A 17101-nucleotide genomic window follows, 5' to 3' on the forward strand; every position below is an offset into this window, starting at 1 on the left:
AAACTGACATAGCCCAGGGTTCCCTAATATGGCACCTTTGGGTGTCATGATGCCCACCACTATTTCCTTTGATGTCCATTGAACTTTTCAGAAAGTGGGTGGGGCCATTGTAAGGCAGGGCTTGCTATTGACGGCCCTCATTCAAATGAAAGGGGTTTCCAAGGCTGCAGTTTTAACCATTATCAATTGTGGTTGGATTTAGAAGGAAATCTGGAGTTTCAGCACATCTTATCAAGAATGGAACGGATTTATGTGATCAAAATGGTATTACTGCTGAGAATCTTGTTTTTGGTTCCACAAGAAAATAATAACCTAGAACAGAAGCTACAACTTTGTACAAAGAATCATAAGCTGAAGTCTGGGAGTCACACATATTAAATACAAGTAGGGGCCTGCGAAACTCACGGGGGGAATCCCACCTCCCCCTTGTAGGGAGGAATCGTGGCTCCAGGCCCACCAGCAGTTCGAAACATAAGAGCATTGTCTGCGCATGCAGCATTATTTTTTAAACTGGGGGGATTTAAACTGTCCTTTTTAGGGGATCCCCCAAGTCTGCAGAAAAAGCTGTTGGGGTGAGTGTGTCCCCTATCTTTGGATTTAAGTATCCACAGGCAGGGGCAAATGTGGGAATTAGATAATTATCAAGTAGCTAGGTTAGAATTAATGAGGCATTGGTTCTTCCCAGGGAAGAACCATTTATACACCTTTCTCCTTGGCTCTGAGTTTAATTTTAAGGGATATAAGAAACCGGGTAGAAACTGTCTTATGCACAATGGGAAGCTAATAATAAGGTTGTATCATGTGAGGAAGTGGGAAGGCAATGCAACAGACTGACAATGTTCTGATGTTTTCAGATATGACACATGGTTCTTAATCTTTTGAGGAAGAACAATAATTGCCACCTGAAAACCTTCTTAGGGGAAATTATCCATAATGGGGTTGTTGCTGGTGATGCTTACATGGTTATTATTAAATTCTCACTCCATTTATAACAATTATATGAAGAAATGGGCAAGAGATTTGAAATATTAGGTACCTTTGAGGAATGGTCCTGGATTTGGAATAGTGAACAGCCGGTGGAAATTACCCAAGATCAAGAAGCCCTCCTCCTCAGAGCGAGAAGCTTCCTTAGTACTTTAAGATAGTCTGAATGCACCTGTTACATTCCTGAAGTTTATTGACAACAGTTGAACAAACTTCAGGAAGTGATCTCTTTGTTCAACAGCCTCTCACTCAATTAGGACAGGGTTGGATGTGGGGTACTTTGAGAGACGTAGGCTGAGGTTGGATGTCCGTTGCCTCCCGTCCTTCACACAAAAACACCCACAGCTAGAGTGGGGCAGGGAGGATTCCACTTAGCAACTAGCCAGATTCAAGCTATGCCTTTATCATGGAAGCTGCCATTTTTGGATCACAGAAAGCTCTATCTGGGCAAAACTCAAAGCCCACACTTCACATGTGAATGGCACCATTGCAGCACCATTGCAATCACCATACCATCAAACTAACATATAAAACTTACGGGAACAAAGAGACAAGACCAAACAGACTATCTCTGTATTTATTTATATCAAGTGAGCAGGCCAACCTAAATATTGTGAGGGGGGAAATCACTGAGTGAGAAAAGACTTGCTGTGTTGGACTGATGGTTCATCTGGGCCAACACTCTGTTCCACTTAGCAGCCAACAAAAGGGACAACAAGGGCACAGAGACCAAGACCGGCAGGGGTGCCGGGTGCCTTCCAGCACTGGGGGCTGCTGCCTCTGCAGATGAAGGTTCCCTTTAATCACCTTGGCCGTTGGTGGTTCTAGCCTTCATGAACCTGTTTACACTTCTCTTTATTAATATGCAGGAAAGTTACACAGGAAAAAAGAAGTTTCTAACATACCAAAGCATTTCCATTCTCATTTACAGAACTTCAATTCCTGTAATTAATAAACTACAAAAAAATTAATAAATTACAAAAGGGCTAATGTTTAATGCTGCACTGATCAACCATTATTCCATATACACCTTAATAGCTTCGCCTTAGCACTAGAAATTAAACCAATTCCAGTATTGTATAAAGGGTGACCAAACTTTCATGTAGTTTTCATATGACCTGAGTTTTCATAGCCACATATATTTGTAAGTGGTTAATTCTTCATCAAAGCAAACCTTTTCCAACCATTGCTACTTGGCTGGGGTTGTTTGCTGTTTCCAGAACTGTGCTACTGCCATTCTGGCTGCAATGATCAAATGCTTTACCAAAATCACTTTTTCATTTTAAGAGGGGTTTCACCCAATAAATAGATCATTAGAATTGGTTGGAAGTGACCAACAGCCTATAATCTTTACTGTTTATGGAGCATATTCTAACAACAATGAACTCACATACCCACCACAAAAGAAACAGAATTCCTCGTACTTCTGTGCACTTCCAACCTGTCAGACTCTCCTATGATTTTGTCTAATCTAATGAAAGCAAAGTACCACCGAAGTACATCTTAAAACATTTTTCTCTTACTTCCATGTGGAAACATGCATTTTATGCCAGCTTTGGGGCTTGACCAGAACACCACAATCAGTTTTAAGGTTTTTTTCTCTCTCTTGTGGCAGAAGCCAGATAGGGAGAAGTCAGTTTCTCCCAAATATCACCCATCAAACCTTTGGAAATATTGCCATTCTGACCACAATGACACCTTGTCTGGACAAAGACACTTGGCTGGAACCTGACACAGAGACCTGGGATGTGAGAAGCTAGATTCTATCTTCCCAAAGATATCAGGAAAGAATTCTTTGACCTGCAGGGTGGTGGGAAAACAGAGGAGATAAACTCCCCTGGCACGGAGGGAGAGAAGTCCATTTTGCATGTCCATCTTGGCTGATTACATCTGGAGGAAGGAGGTCTCCCACACGAGCTCCATCTTGATTACCATGTGGAGCAGACAAAGGGCTGGCTGCCTAGATGAAGGAAATGGAAAGCTTTTACAACTCTGTAACTTCTAAAGAGCTTGCCTTAGAATGCGAGGTAGGGTACATATAGAGTGAGGGATGGAAGAACTGCATGTTTACACCTTCCTTTTGTATTCCTAGATCAATATATTGCTGTGCCCAGAGTATACGTGTGGACTTTTTACTTTTAATAATTTGCTATTTTAAATGCTAGTTGTTCTCTGTACCACAGAAACCACTGCCATTCTAACATGCTATTCAAAATGGGCGCCAGGGGAAGGGTGGTGGTGGTCAGCTGCTAAATCACTATTTCCCGAGAATGGCAAATGTGCAGAAAGCCATCCCTGTGATAACCTGTCCCGGGGCGCAGAAGACACAGGCAATAGCTTAAGCCTTAGAGCGGCAATGCAGGGTTGGAAGCTGAGAGAGCTGACCTGCTCCGTGTGGCAATTCCAGAACAGTTGGTGGCAGCATACCGAAGGAGAATGGAGATGGACAACCCTGCTGAGGGCTGGGCAACCCAACAATGGTATGCAGCTGGATGGAGACTCGGGACTCATGCTGGGCATCTAAATGCCTTGGAGGGCTGGACAGGATGGCCCTTGTAAGTTAGTGCTGCCATGTCCCAGACTAAGAGAAAAGATTTGTCTACAGGAGAAGAAAAGGCTCAAGGGACACAACAGGTTCCATAGGAAAAATACTTTATTTAACAGTACATCAGGCTCCATCATGGCTCCAGGGAGTTCAAATCCCATATTACTCATTACTGATGACAATGACTGATATGACAACTGGGAGAAAGCAGTGTGGGGGAAAAAAGAATGCTTGGCGAAGTGAAAAAAAAAATACATTGTTATGGTAAATTCAGTGCCACCAACAGAAAACTCAGATATACGAGCCCTTGGCCTCAAAACAGAACATAGACAGAACATGACTGAAGGCCGAGGATCATCATCAACCTGGCCGTGGGATCCACAGCAGCCCCAGGCCAGGGCAGCACACCATTTCCCCTGCCTGTGTGGCCAAAAAGCTCAGCCAAGGGTGGGCAAGAGGTGTTTGTGAGGAGGGGTCTCGGAGCCTTAACCAGAGGAAGCTGCATTGGAGACAAGCAGAGGCAGCACGCAGAGCCTCTCGTGTTGCTCAGTGGCCAGATGTGGCTCCCCTGTGCAGCTGGCCCATCAGCAGAGGAGGGCAATCGCCCTGAGTGCCAGAGGGCATGGAGCAGCCCCTCTGCTGAGAGGCCCCAGCGCTTGAGGAGGTGCACGCCTAATGGAAGAGGAAACGGAAGGCAGCCTGCCTAGTTCTTGTAGGTTATCCGGGCTGTGTGACCATGGTCTTGGTATTTTCTTACCAAGTCTGCAGTATCTTTGGCCAACCTGAGAAATCAGCAGGACACAGGGTCTTATTCCAAGACACTGAAATACTGGACAATTATTTTGTCAGATTGCACAGAGAAGCCATTGAAATTCATAAACATCAGCACAACTTTAACAGAAGAGAGTTTAAGAATGAATAAGGCTTGGCTTCCTGTCCTGAAAACCTCCAGACTAACAAAGACTACAGTCCACAATAGCCATACGGATTAGCTTTGGATTTCACACATTAACAGATCACTTCAGGATACAATGGTTCCACATTAACATACCACACCCTCATTAGCACATTATCTTGATACTTACAGGACAATGATTAGCACATGACCTTTGATACTTTGCAGGACAATGACTCAGCTCAAACCCAACCCCCTTCTGACTATATATTACTCTACCTTGGGGAGGGGCCGTGGCTCAGTGGTAGAGCATCTGCTTGGCATGCAGAAGGTCCCAGGTTCAATCCCTGGCATCTCCAGTTAAAGGGACTAGGCAGGTAGGTGATGTGAAAGACCCCTGCCTGAGACCCTGGAGAGCCGACAATACTGACTTTGATGGACCAAGGGTCTGATTCGGTATAAGGCAGCTTCATGTGTTCATGTGTATGTTCCTTCACACTTGACACTGAGAGACACTGTCCTCTGAAGATGCCTGCCACAGCTGCTGGCGAAACTTCAGGAAAGAAAATACCAAGACCACGGTCACACAGCCCGGATAGCCTACAAGAACCGATGAACTCTGACTGTGAAAGCCTTCGACAATAGCCTGCCTAGTGTTCGTTGGGATGTGGCACTGAATGAGGCAAGCTCATTTCTGCCTGCGCATGGATAGCTGAGAGTGACACTGTCCTGACGGTGCATAAATGCATACATGGTACACACTCATGCTGGTTACAGGCAGACTGGGTTAAATTGCAGAAAAGCTGGGAAAGCCAGTGGGCCCGTGGAGAGAGAATACTGTGTGTACTCACGTGCGCATGCGCACACACATATATATAGAGAAGTGATTCTTTCACAGCGCTACCCCCCTCACAGCTGTTCCACTCCAGACGACTCTGCTTACATAGTATTAGCCATGTGACTTTATCACTTAGCTTGAGCTCTTACAAAAAATCTTATGCAGGGCAGTCAGCCAGGGATGGAAGAAAAGTGCCCTCTAGGGAGGGCAGGAGACCGCCTCCCATGGTGGTCCTTGGGGGACTCGAAATGGCTCGACACCACCGGCAGTGAGCGAATCAGGCTGGGTCTGCCACAACTCTGGCCTGAGAGGACCCAACAGCAGGCAGCTGCATGTTTAAGGGCTACCCTGGCGCCAGTGCTGACACCACTCTTCCCACAACTGCCCACGTCCTTATATGCTCAGCTGACCCAGCCATGCTCCAGACGGCATAGATGAGGTGTGCCTTGGCAGATGGGCGATGAATGTGCCCTGCTGCAGACTCGGCCTGAAATCCTGCAGTTAGTCGTGAGCTGAATAAGCCCCCCTCCTTCCTCTGAAATAACTAAGGACATTTGAGGTATGCCTGAATTTGCCACATCTGAACAAAATAGGCTCCGAAATCTGGTGGCCTCTTAATGGAATAGCCACACTACAGACTTAAACTGATTTAGCAGTCACACCCTCTTACTAGGAATCCAGTGAGGGTCTCTAAGGGAATTCTCAGCAGCTCACCAAACCACAGTTCCCAGAATTCTCTGGGGAACTCACAACAGGTAAACTGGCAAAGTAAGTTGTTAGTACAGATGTAGGGGGTCAATAGCTCACAGGTGACATTGAGCAAATGTGACCCCACGCCCAACTCTGCACAGGGCTGCTTCCTAGACATGACTCCAGCCTCGACTGCTGAATCAGATCACTTGACTTTGGCCAAAATGGTGGTGGACGCTGGAATGTAGAATGAAGCCAAACCTGCAATTTCAAAGAGTTCCAGCCAGCCAGAGGTCTTGGCCTCCAGTGGCAGAGAACCACACAGCCAGTCAAATGGCCCTTGCCTAGCCTGAGTTTCTGCTCCTCTTTGGGGGTGGTTTCGGAGACCTTCTTCCAAGCTGCCCACCCAGGAGCACCGACACACGCGGGGTCCTCTGCCAACAGAGGAGCCCTGCTTCTTCACTCAATGACAGAATGACAAATGTTTTACACCCGTTCTTGTGGTTATTTTTTTTTTAGTTCTTATTTGTTTTTTCTAAGAAAAAGCAACCAGAAAATAATCCAGAGTTTATACAAAACATCTTTACATTATTTCTTCCAAAACAGACTATTTACAAAACAAAACCTTACAATAAAAAGTTCTTTTGATGGGAACGAAGAAGAGAAAGTTTGAGAGCTAGACAGAGATGCCCAGCCAGACATTTGGTCAGCCTTCCGTTCTGCCCTCCGCCTCCACTTTTGAGCTGCACACAGATCAGGGAGTTTGCTCAACCAAGCTCAGTGTGGGATTCTGCCTTCTCAGACTCTCTTGCAAGTTAGCATGCACCTGAGGGGAGGGTGGGGGGGGAGGATACAGAGGAAGGGAAGGAGATCACAGCCGAGGAGTGGGGGTGGTGGCAAAATGCTCTACGCCAAATGCGCATCTGCTACACACCCTGAGCTTTATTTTGGCCCATTTACACCCGGCAGGAAGCTAATGCTGATGGAGGCTTCCCAGCCTGTGTACGCATGGCAAAAACGCACAACATGATGCTCTTTCCCCACAAGAAATTAATTTTCTTGGCGCAATTCTGAGTGATTGCGTGAGAAAGGAGTAAGTGCAGCTCAGATCACTTTCCCATCTTACAGCTTCCACTTATTTCTTGCTGCTTAGGAAATGAATTCGGGTCACCTGTTAGCTGGGCCGGTTTGTCTTTTCCAGTCGCTCGGAACGGTCCACGCCTGCCCCTTCCCCTCCCAAGACCCAGCTCAGCAAATGGGAGGGATTTCATTGGAACGGTTACTGCCTTGAGACTGGCACACATTAAAACCACACTGAAGGTGGGAAGCATGTGAGTATTTAAAATAGGTCGGAAGATTTTTTTAAAATTGCGCTGGGGTGGGGACGAAAAGCATACCCCCCCATCTCAGGCCAAAGGACACCCAGCACCATTAGCTTCTATCCAGGGCATGGGTAAGATTCCCTGCAGATACAACTACCACCCACAAACTAAGAAATTCCCTCACCTGCTTTAAGCAATATTTAGCATCCTACTCTTGTGGCAAAAAGAAAGCAGGCCGACTAAGAGATTTTATTTTTTAAAAATAGAAATTTAAAAAAATTCTGTCATTTATCTGTGGAGTCCTGAGAATCAATCCTGCATCTTTTGAAGACCGCCGCTGGGCATGCCCCAAAGGGCACGACTACCAAAGCCCTTACGAGAAAAAACAAACCCTCCACATGCTGCATAGAGACACTGGTAGGGGAAGGGACAGTGCGGGGGTGGGGGAGAGAACCATGACTGTCTCTTGAGAATCGCAGCTGGACCAACCCTATTTCGGAAATCTATTCCCTAAGCTTGCGGTCTGGGGAACAAGAGATCAGCCATGACCTGGGCAGAACAAACCTCCTGCCATTCTATTCTACCCCCATGAAGGCAACCTGAGGCCAGTTTATTGCCTTGCGCTATATCAAAAAACGAAAAGTAGGGAGCATCCAGAGCTTAGCATAGCATGTGAGGAGAGAAACCCCGGCTGCCTTCTGCAGTGGCCCAGGGCCTTCAGCTCCCCACCAGCAGACAGCTATCTGCACCCCGCCAGAGACCAGCTGCCAGCCTTGGTTGGTTTGGAAGAAGAGCCAAGACATTAGCTATGGAGTCCAAGGAAGGCTTTGGTGCAGCAAAAGGTGGGCAGCAGACCATGGAGCAGCGGTGTTTCTCTCTCACCCAGGAGCGAAGGGGAGGGCAGAAATAGTGCTAACCTGGTTAGCGGGAAACCAAACCAGGGTGGGTTCAAGTGTGCAAGACTTGTTGTCCACACTCCCTTCTCCTCCATGCAAAGTAAGGCTTGCGGCATGACAAACACAACATGGGAATGGGAGAAAGAGCCAGCTGGAAAGCATCCTAATGCTCTTCAATCCACAGCTCTGGACGGTGTAGCTGAGCCACATGTCCAGTGCTGTGGCCATGGGCAACGGCATGGCTCCTCCTCCCATGGAAAACATGGCAACTATCTCCATCCAATGACATGTGGCTAAGGAAAGGTTAGAGCAGGGTCTTTGATTGGTGCTCATGCCCTGACTGCAGCAGCCAATGGAGTGTGCTGATGCTATCAGAGGAGCTGAGCCCCGCCTCTAGTGCAGTGATTGGCTGGCTTCCAGTGCTAGCCAAGCATCAAATTTGGTTCCCGCCCTCCAGCCTGGGCTCCTGCATGAAGTGGCACGGAGGAGTGTGTCACAATTCCTACGGCAGACACACGATGGGCCACCACAAACGGGCTCTGCTGCTACACAGCCCGGTGAACAGGGGCGGGCGGGGGGCCGGGGCTGCTCCTGCTCACCACCAGCAGAGCAAGGACATGGAGGGGCAAGCGGCCCGCTGCCGACCCCTCCCTCCTGGCAGGCATCCTGGGGAGAATGGGTTGAGAACAAAGACCTGCTTTGCGCCTGCCTCCCCGTGTGGCCTGCTGGCCTCAACCTCCACCAGCTCCTTCTGGACTGGCGGCCGCCCATGAGACGGGCTCCGCAAGGTGACCCCTGCCAGGTGGACCTGACCTGCCATAGCCCTCGCCTGCCCTATGGCCTGCTGTCAGAGGGAAGGCAAGGGTTGAAAAGTGCCTGCTGCCTGGCTTCCGGAACCTGCCTGTCAGAGCCTCACCATGTCCGGGAAACCCCTTGGGAAGAGAGGCGAGGCCATTGAGAGTCTGCCCTGTCCCACTCCATCTCCAGACATCAGCTCACCCATGTGACTTTCTAGAGCACCCAAGACACAGAACCCAGGACAAGGAGGGCATGTGTGTGTGTGTGTGGGGGGAGGGCGGGAGGTCACGAGGGATGTTCCTCTCCAGCACTGCCTGAGGGTACCCTGTCCGTTTTCTCCACCTAAATGAATGCCTGTCTGGAGAATGCGAAGCACTGCCTCTCAAGGGGACACAAACCTTGCCTTCTACTTCTGACACAAGACTCACCTCTCATCAACCAGGTCTCGAAGGTATCTAACACAGACCAGGAGGTCCTTGCCATAAACAAGCCCCTCCCTCTCCCCACATTGCCTGTCATAGCAGCAGGCACCCCACTAGTATGGAGCAATGGGCAGCAACGTGGCTATGGGGCTGGCTCTTCCCACGGCTAAGAGAGGAAGATTCCTCCCAGCTGGATTCAGAAGGGGATTCTCACTCTGTCATTAGATTGCTTTGTTTTCTAAAGAAGATCCTGAAATACAGAGCAAAGAGGCGATTACTTTGACCAGCGAAGACCAAGGCATAAATGGCCAGGACCACAGGAGGAGGTCCGGGGGGTTTCGCACCCTGTGCTGAGGGCAGCTCCAGAGCTAGGAGTGGTGCAGAAGGGGGGCACATTGCAGAAAGGGGAGACAAAGAGGCTCAGGCTCAAAGGCTTTAGAGTTCCAACATTTCACAAAGTGTTTCAAAAAAGTACAAAAATATTTAAAATTATTATAATAGTACAAAGTTGGGGCCAGACAAGTCTCCTCTCTGTGAGGATTTCTATCTTTCTTGTACCAATGACAGGCAGACTTTTCCAACACTGCAGAACACCAGGCCCTGGGGACTGCCCCCCCCCAATACTTAAAATAATAAAAACAGGAGCTTGAAAAGCTGGGGGGGGGAGTTCTTGGGCATCACCAGGCAGGTTTCAGAGTGATGAAAGGCACAGAGCCCGAGCCGTGGGCCGCTGAACTTGCTGCTGGGGGCTATCCTGGAGCTCGGAGAAGGTTGCTGGCGAGCCCCCCTCCACGGAGTTCTGGGGCTACTCCCGCTCCAAACTACAAAACTAAATGCTAAAGGAGAGAGGAGTGCCTGCTCCAGAGGCTGCCCCAGGCGCTCGCCTGGACCCTGCACCTCTCCAGTGCAAGCGCGCTGCTCGGGGAGGGGCTGCCCCCCGCCCCGGCCCTCTGGTTTCTAGTGCTCTTCTGTTGGCTCCTCACACCTTGTAGTAAATGTTGGCTGGGCTCTGAGGAGGCATTTCCTGCACAATGTAGACGGGATGGCCGTAGTCCCCGCTCACTTTCTCATAGTGAGGGCAATAATTGTTCTCCGTAGTCCGTAAGGGGATGATGACGTCGCTGGGCTCGGTCCCTGCGTTGCCGCCGCTGCACTTGGGGCTTGCCAGGGTGCTGAGCGAGAGGGCCGCTGCCCGCTGCTGGGTGTGCTTCCGGTGGCGCTTGCGGATCTTGATCAGGAGGACCACCAGGAAGATGATGATGAGGATGAAGATCACGCAGCCAGCACCAATGGCTGCAAAGACGGCCACTTTGGAGCTGAAGAATCCATCCGTGGGGCTTTGTGTATCGCGGCCATCTTGGTTCATGGGATCTGGGGAAGAAACCAGGAAGGACAAATGTTGGCAATGGATTCTACCACCACTACCATCACTCTGTTGCTCACATCCACCCTAATTATAGCCAAAAAGACTGAGCAATTGCTTGATAACAAGCATACACCTTGTGCATGTGAGGAGCAACCTACATTTTTCTACACTTGTAAAATGTATCGCAAGTGAAAAATTCTAGTTAAGTATCTGCTGCTACCTCATTGTGACCCACAGGCCCAGACCTGGCCTGCAATTCCAGGGGCCTGGTATTAATTCCCCCCCTCTGCAGTCCCACGCAAAAAAGCTACCTGGCTTCCCAGGATCCTCCACAGCAGGTGGGAATCTATGGCGTGGGCCCTGCGTGGCGATTTTCCCATTATTGTCAGATTCCCTGCTGGGCCGGCTGGTCGTCAGCTGCTCTGGCATCACGGCGTTGGGATCTAGGAATGAGAGACAGAAAAGAGATGGGATGAGGACCCATCCGAGGGAGAGGTGCTTCTGCCTTCGTGTGCCAGAGGGATTGGTGCTGAAGGCTGCCTTGGTCACTAGCTGAGCGGCAATGCAAGGGACACGCTGGCGTGTTGCAGGACGTGCTGATCGTGCAGGCAACATGCATTCCTACGCAGAAGGAACCCCAAGGATGCCACAGGAGAGGGAACAGGCGCCGGAAGTCCTTTCAGCCTCAATGGACAATCAGCGGCTTGCTACATGCACCTTCCTCAACCTCCAGAGAGGGCTGTGCCTTACATGCATGAATGCACATGCGCACAGGACACAGACATGCACAATCTCTGTGGGTTGCCATCTCTTCTCTAGGTCACCAACACTTGCCTCCACTGACTGCATCAATGATTAGGATGCCTGGCGACCAGCAAAGGCTTCTCCTGACCTTGTGGGTGTCTGGTGGTGGGAAGGGTCACAGCCTCCACACTCTAATTCCCAGACCCCTACCTACTTCCCATACCCACACTCCTCTCCTCATGGGCCAGCTATTGGACTTCTGCATCATCCAAAACCAGCTTCTAGGTAACTCAAGAGGAAATATTTGATTTCAGCCTAAAATGTGAGCAATGAGTCTTTAAGCCAAGAAGGCAAAGCATACATGTTTTAAAAAGTAATAGAATCCTAGCATGGGAAACCTCCCATTATGACTTCTCTGTGCAGCAAAGATCTACCACAGCAACAGAAATAATCCCAATTCTGTAGTCAGAATAGACATACAAATGTATCCCTTTGTTTGATGTGCAGCTCTTACTCAAGTTGCACTGGACAGTTTACTGCTATGATTTCCCACATCCAAAATAAAGCTACACCAGCTGGCTCCACCACCGCTTCACCATTACTGAGAAAGGCTTACAACTCTGAAAGAGCAGCACAAACTCCCCGAGTTTCCAAAACCTGAAATTCCACCCTCTGATTGGACTCTGCAAAGGATCCCAAGAAACTGTAGTGATGCTGACACACCTTGTCCCACTTTCATGACAATCTTCATGGATCGTGTGTGGCAGACGCCGCCTTCTCTGTTCTCCAGACCTTCCACAGACCCATTGGAAGTGGCTGCGGGATGAGAAAGAAATGAAAAGGCATCAAGATTGTGCAAGGCAGTGGGGGGGGGGGGGACACTGAAGCAAGCAACCCGATGCTTCTGCCCAGAAGACTTATGCTCTACAAAGCCAGAAGCTGTTGTTGGTGAGGGGACAAGGAATTAAATCTCAAGGCTGAGGAACAGCTCAAAATGGCTGACTACGGGTGCAATTTAAACGATTTACTATTTTAATTAGAAAAACAAACATCAGGTTATAGAACTCTAACAACAACAAAAGTAAACATAATTTGACCCTCCATGTTGTTTAGCCTCTCCATGAGATCACGGTAGGTTTGGGGTTAGGTGCTATCAAGTATGTTAAGAGTGCAATCTAGACACCCTGCAGCTCCATGGTAATGGGAGGCATTTTGCTTCAGAATTAGAGCAAATAAAGACCCGAGTCTTTGTCACGATGGCCGCTGACCAGCTCAGCCACTCAGACTCACAGCCCAAGGAGCCGTGACCACCGCAGCACCAGGGAGAGCCGAAGACGGCCAAGGTGCCCGCTGAGAGGGACCCAGCAGCACCAGAAGCCATCCTGCCTGGACCTGCAACGAAGGCGTGGCCACCTGGGCGTGAAAGAGTGGCCAAGGCTCCCTGGGGCAGGGCCCAGGCCCACAGCCCCCCCCCCCCTCCCCAGGGGACGCTTCCCCTCTGCGGCAGTGGCAGAGGGCCCGGGCCGAGGTGGCCTAGGGGAAGGCTTCAGTGGTTAACGAGAGAAAAAGGGAGGCTTGAGAGCTTTGCAACGGATATTTTCTTAGCTCAGTTCAAACCACAATCAACTTGAACAAGGGTGGCTGCTACTGTAACCAAGTTAGACCCAAATATAGTCCAAAAGAAAGTAATGCCTCAGAGTACAAAGGAACCAGTTATGTTGAAAGGACTTTGCTGACTGAAAGCTCGGGCCATAGTCCAACTAGTCTAATAAAATACAAAGCATAAGTATGACAATTGCAGCGTATATTATAATGTCACAGCAGTTGGCACTGTGATAGAAAACAAGCAGATTTTATACACATGTGGTGCAAATGTGAGAATGTGGTCTGAAATAGTGAAATGTCTAACGGCTGGAATGGAGGTTGATACTCCATGTAAACCCAAGATATTCTTGTTAAATCTGGTACCTAATCTAGCTAAAGATCAACTTTGTATGGTGTTACATATGATAACTGTGGCTAGAATGACTTTTGCCAGTCACTGGAAACAAAAATCAACTCCGAAGATAGAGGAATGGCTGGTTAAAGTTAAAGAAATATATGTTTTAATTAAGCTAACAGAAAAACAGAGATACAATAAGATTGGATGCAGTATGGTCACATACAATAAGTAATAGAGAATTTCATAAATAAGGGCGGGAAAGAGGAATGTGTTGCACTCAATCAAGATGTAATGATGAATATGAAGACATAGAAATAAGCTGTAGCATGGGAGACTTGATCTTATTATATATATATATATATATATATATATATATATATATATATATATATATATATATATATATATATATATATATATATATATATATATATATATATAGTATTTTAAATTATGAAGACTGTCAGTAATTCTGCTTTTTTTAGTTGTTATTGTCATTGGTATTTTTCTAATAAAATTTTAAAATTTGTGTAAAAGCCCTTCTAGTATAGTGAAGCTCCCTGTATGTTTATTTATTTCTTATATACTAGAACCTGGCTTCCACGTCTCACCTTCTGTTGAATTTCGGGCTCTTAAGGATGTGTATACATCAAGCAGTGTAATACACATCCTTAAGAGCCTGACATGCAACAGAAGGTGAGACGTGGAAGCCACGTTTTAGTATATAAGAAATAAACAAACATACAGGGAGCTTCACTATACTAGAAGGGCTTTTATACATTTTTTACTGTTCTTTATGATATAATTATATTATCAGGATGTGTGCTAAATTATAACTATATTACTGACCACTGAGGAAGGCCTTCTTAGGCCGAAACGCATCTGGTCCTTTTTTGGATCCTACTTTGGTCAATATAAGATTGTACATCACAGGTCTTCATGTTTGTATACATTGAATGTGAAAGTTTTGCCTATGCTAGTGGCCTAGGTTTTTAGCTTGAATGTGCACCTTGTTAAAATTTATATATCTGTAATTTTAGCATTTTTCAGCTCAACCTCTTTGGTTTGGAATCAGTACTCTGGTTGAGTTCCATTTGGTCCCCCCCCCCTTTTTTTTTTTTTTTTTACACTAGCAAGTCTACCAGGTGTGTAAGCAAAATAACACACAGGATTTCTCTCTCTCTCAACAACAGATGCTGGGGACACGCCATCACGAGGGGCACTCCAGAATCACCCCTCCAGCTATGCCCACATGGTTACTAGATAGAGGCACATACTCAGCTTCCAAGCTTATTGGTGGGTCACTAAGCTGCCATATTCATCCAGCATGGAACCAACTCACCCTCCATACCCTCTTTGTGCATGCAGAGGCCCAATTCATTCTTTAAATGACTGCTGCAGACTTTGCAAAGGGTTTTTTTTTTTTTTTTGCTGAGAAAATACTTCAAATATGGTCTGATTTAGATGCTGGTTGAAATGCAGCCGAGACACAAGAACTGTTTATGGATCATTTTGATCCAGTTACCAGAACATCCTGCTTACTCAAATCCTGTATGGATCACATCCATGAGTCCCTGATGTCCATTTTAAATCCAGCACTGATGCAGGGGACCTTTCCTTGGTCTTTAAAGCAGGCGGTCAGCCATCTGTCTGCTACTTAAAAAAAAAAACATTGCCAGAAAACAGGCTAAGTATCACCCAGTTCCTAATTTGTCCTTTCTGGGCAAGGTGATAGAGAGGGTGGTGGCAGAATAACTGCAGGCCTACCTGGTTATAGTTGCTGCTCTGGACCCCTTCCAATTTGGCTTCAGAGTGGACTAAGGGATAAAGACTGGTATGTTTACCCTGAAGTGGAGACGACTCAGAAGTGACATGACAACCATCTTCAAGTACTTAAAGGGCTGTCATATAGAGGATGGTGCAGAGCCAACGGGTTGAAATTAGATCAAAACAGTTTCCGTCTAAACATTAGGAAGAACTTTCTAACACTTAGAGCGGTTCCTCAGTGGAACAGACTTCCTCGAGAGGTGGTAAGTGCTTCTTCCCTGGAAGTTTTTAAGCAGAGGTTAGATGGCCATCTCTCAGCAATGCTGATTCTATGACTTAGGCAGATCATGAGAGGGAGGGCATCTTGGGCATCTTCTGGGCATGGAGTATGGGTCACTGGGGATGTGTGTGGGAGGTAGTTGTGAACTGTGGGACCTGCCTTGTGGAGTTCCACAATACTTGCTTTGTGCCACAAAACCCCATGCTATTTAATTTCTATGTAAAATCCTCAGGGGAAATAATCTGTGGTTTTGGAGTAGGCTGTAATCAATGTGCCAATGACTCTGAGCTCTATATTTCTTTGCCCAAATTGCCAGGTGAGGCCGTAGAGGTCCTGAATGGTGCCATTTTAGCCACAGTTAAATGGCTAAATCCTGTCTGTCTTTAGGTGCTACTGATGGCACCAATTCCAGAGCTGTCACCTTCACATAAATGGCTTCCACCACCATGAAGAGTAGCAATCCCCTCGCTGTGCTGCGGTGATCAGGTTTTCCCAGGATGGTAAATTAATACCCCTCTCATTACTTTGCAATGGGCACAGCAGCAGCTGAATAAGGAAACAGCTGTGGCAGTATGTTCCTTTGCCCTCAAAAAATAGCCAGAACAAGGAAGTCAGTCTCTCTGCAATCATCTGAACTAAAAAACATGTTATAGGAGGACAGGATAATTTATCTGCTATTAGGAGGATCAATGCGCACTGGACAGAGATGCAGGTACCTTTGCCAACACTGAGGATTGGAGATGCACCCCCTGTCCTTTCCCAGGTGCTTTAGTCTGACTTTATGGTATCTTCTGTTCTCATTGGAATCCTTGAACAAATTCAGATTGTTTGCAGCTGCCCATGGGGAGAAAAGGAGGGGAAAGTATTTCCAATGGGCAACCACCCCCAAAGTGTCCTCACCTGTGAAAAGAGAGAGGTTTCCTCCTGCAGAACCCTGAAAAGGGACCTTCATGCCAAACAGTGCCCCAGCTGTGAATGCCTCCACTGCACACAAACATGCCCCGTTTACTCCACTTAACCTCCTTGTTCCCTGAAGGCAATACCCGGCTGCCTTCTGCCCCGAGTATGCCAGGTCTCTTTGACAGAGAGGCAGCGAATGGCCCAGGTGAGCCTTCTGGTGCGTCATTCCTAGTGTGATGCTCTAACTGCTGCACCATCCTGGCTTTCTCTGCAGCCTGGCTTTTCTCCCTTCCAGAAAACAGAACCGTGTTTTGGCGAGCTAGAACTCTTGGAAAGCACGCTTGGCAAAAGATAAATACAAAGGCCTCTTAAACAGTGGGCTTTGGACAAAATTAGAGGCTTAAGTTGTTTCTCCCAGAGTCCCTTTAGCAAGTTTCTGTTATGATTTAAGCCCCAATGCATAATTAACATGCTCCGCCTACAGCTAATCCAAGTTGCTCATCTTTTATTGCTCTTAATGACTCTTCCATCTGCGGGGAACAGCCAGGACGACATACAACTGAAGACCAAATTCCAGGCACAAAGGGGTGGGCTGAAACAGTTCACATTTCTTGATTTCCTGCTTGCAGTAATGAAGAAACACGCTCCTTTCTTGAGGTTTTCCTGAAGCCCTTCCCATATGTTACAAATGTATTATGAACAGCACCATCTT

At 47.5% G+C, this 17101-nt stretch overlaps 1 protein-coding gene across 1 annotated transcript in view; it reads right to left on the reverse strand.

Annotated features, from left to right (window-relative positions):
• Positions 1-10329: 10329 nt before the first annotated feature.
• Positions 10330-17101, reverse strand: part of EFNB1 (ephrin B1) — a 118632-nt gene continuing 111860 nt past the window's right edge. Inside the window, exons 3-5 of the mRNA XM_056859714.1 lie at positions 12224-12316; positions 11068-11199; positions 10330-10761 (exon numbers count right to left, since the gene is read on the reverse strand). Of these exons, the coding sequence (XP_056715692.1) occupies positions 10370-10761; positions 11068-11199; positions 12224-12316 (617 nt within the window). The 3' untranslated portion in view covers positions 10330-10369. The remainder of the gene's footprint in view (positions 10762-11067; positions 11200-12223; positions 12317-17101) is intronic.

The sequence above is a fragment of the Euleptes europaea genome, chromosome 13, assembly GCF_029931775.1.
Source record: "Euleptes europaea isolate rEulEur1 chromosome 13, rEulEur1.hap1, whole genome shotgun sequence".
NCBI lineage: Eukaryota > Metazoa > Chordata > Lepidosauria > Squamata > Sphaerodactylidae > Euleptes > Euleptes europaea.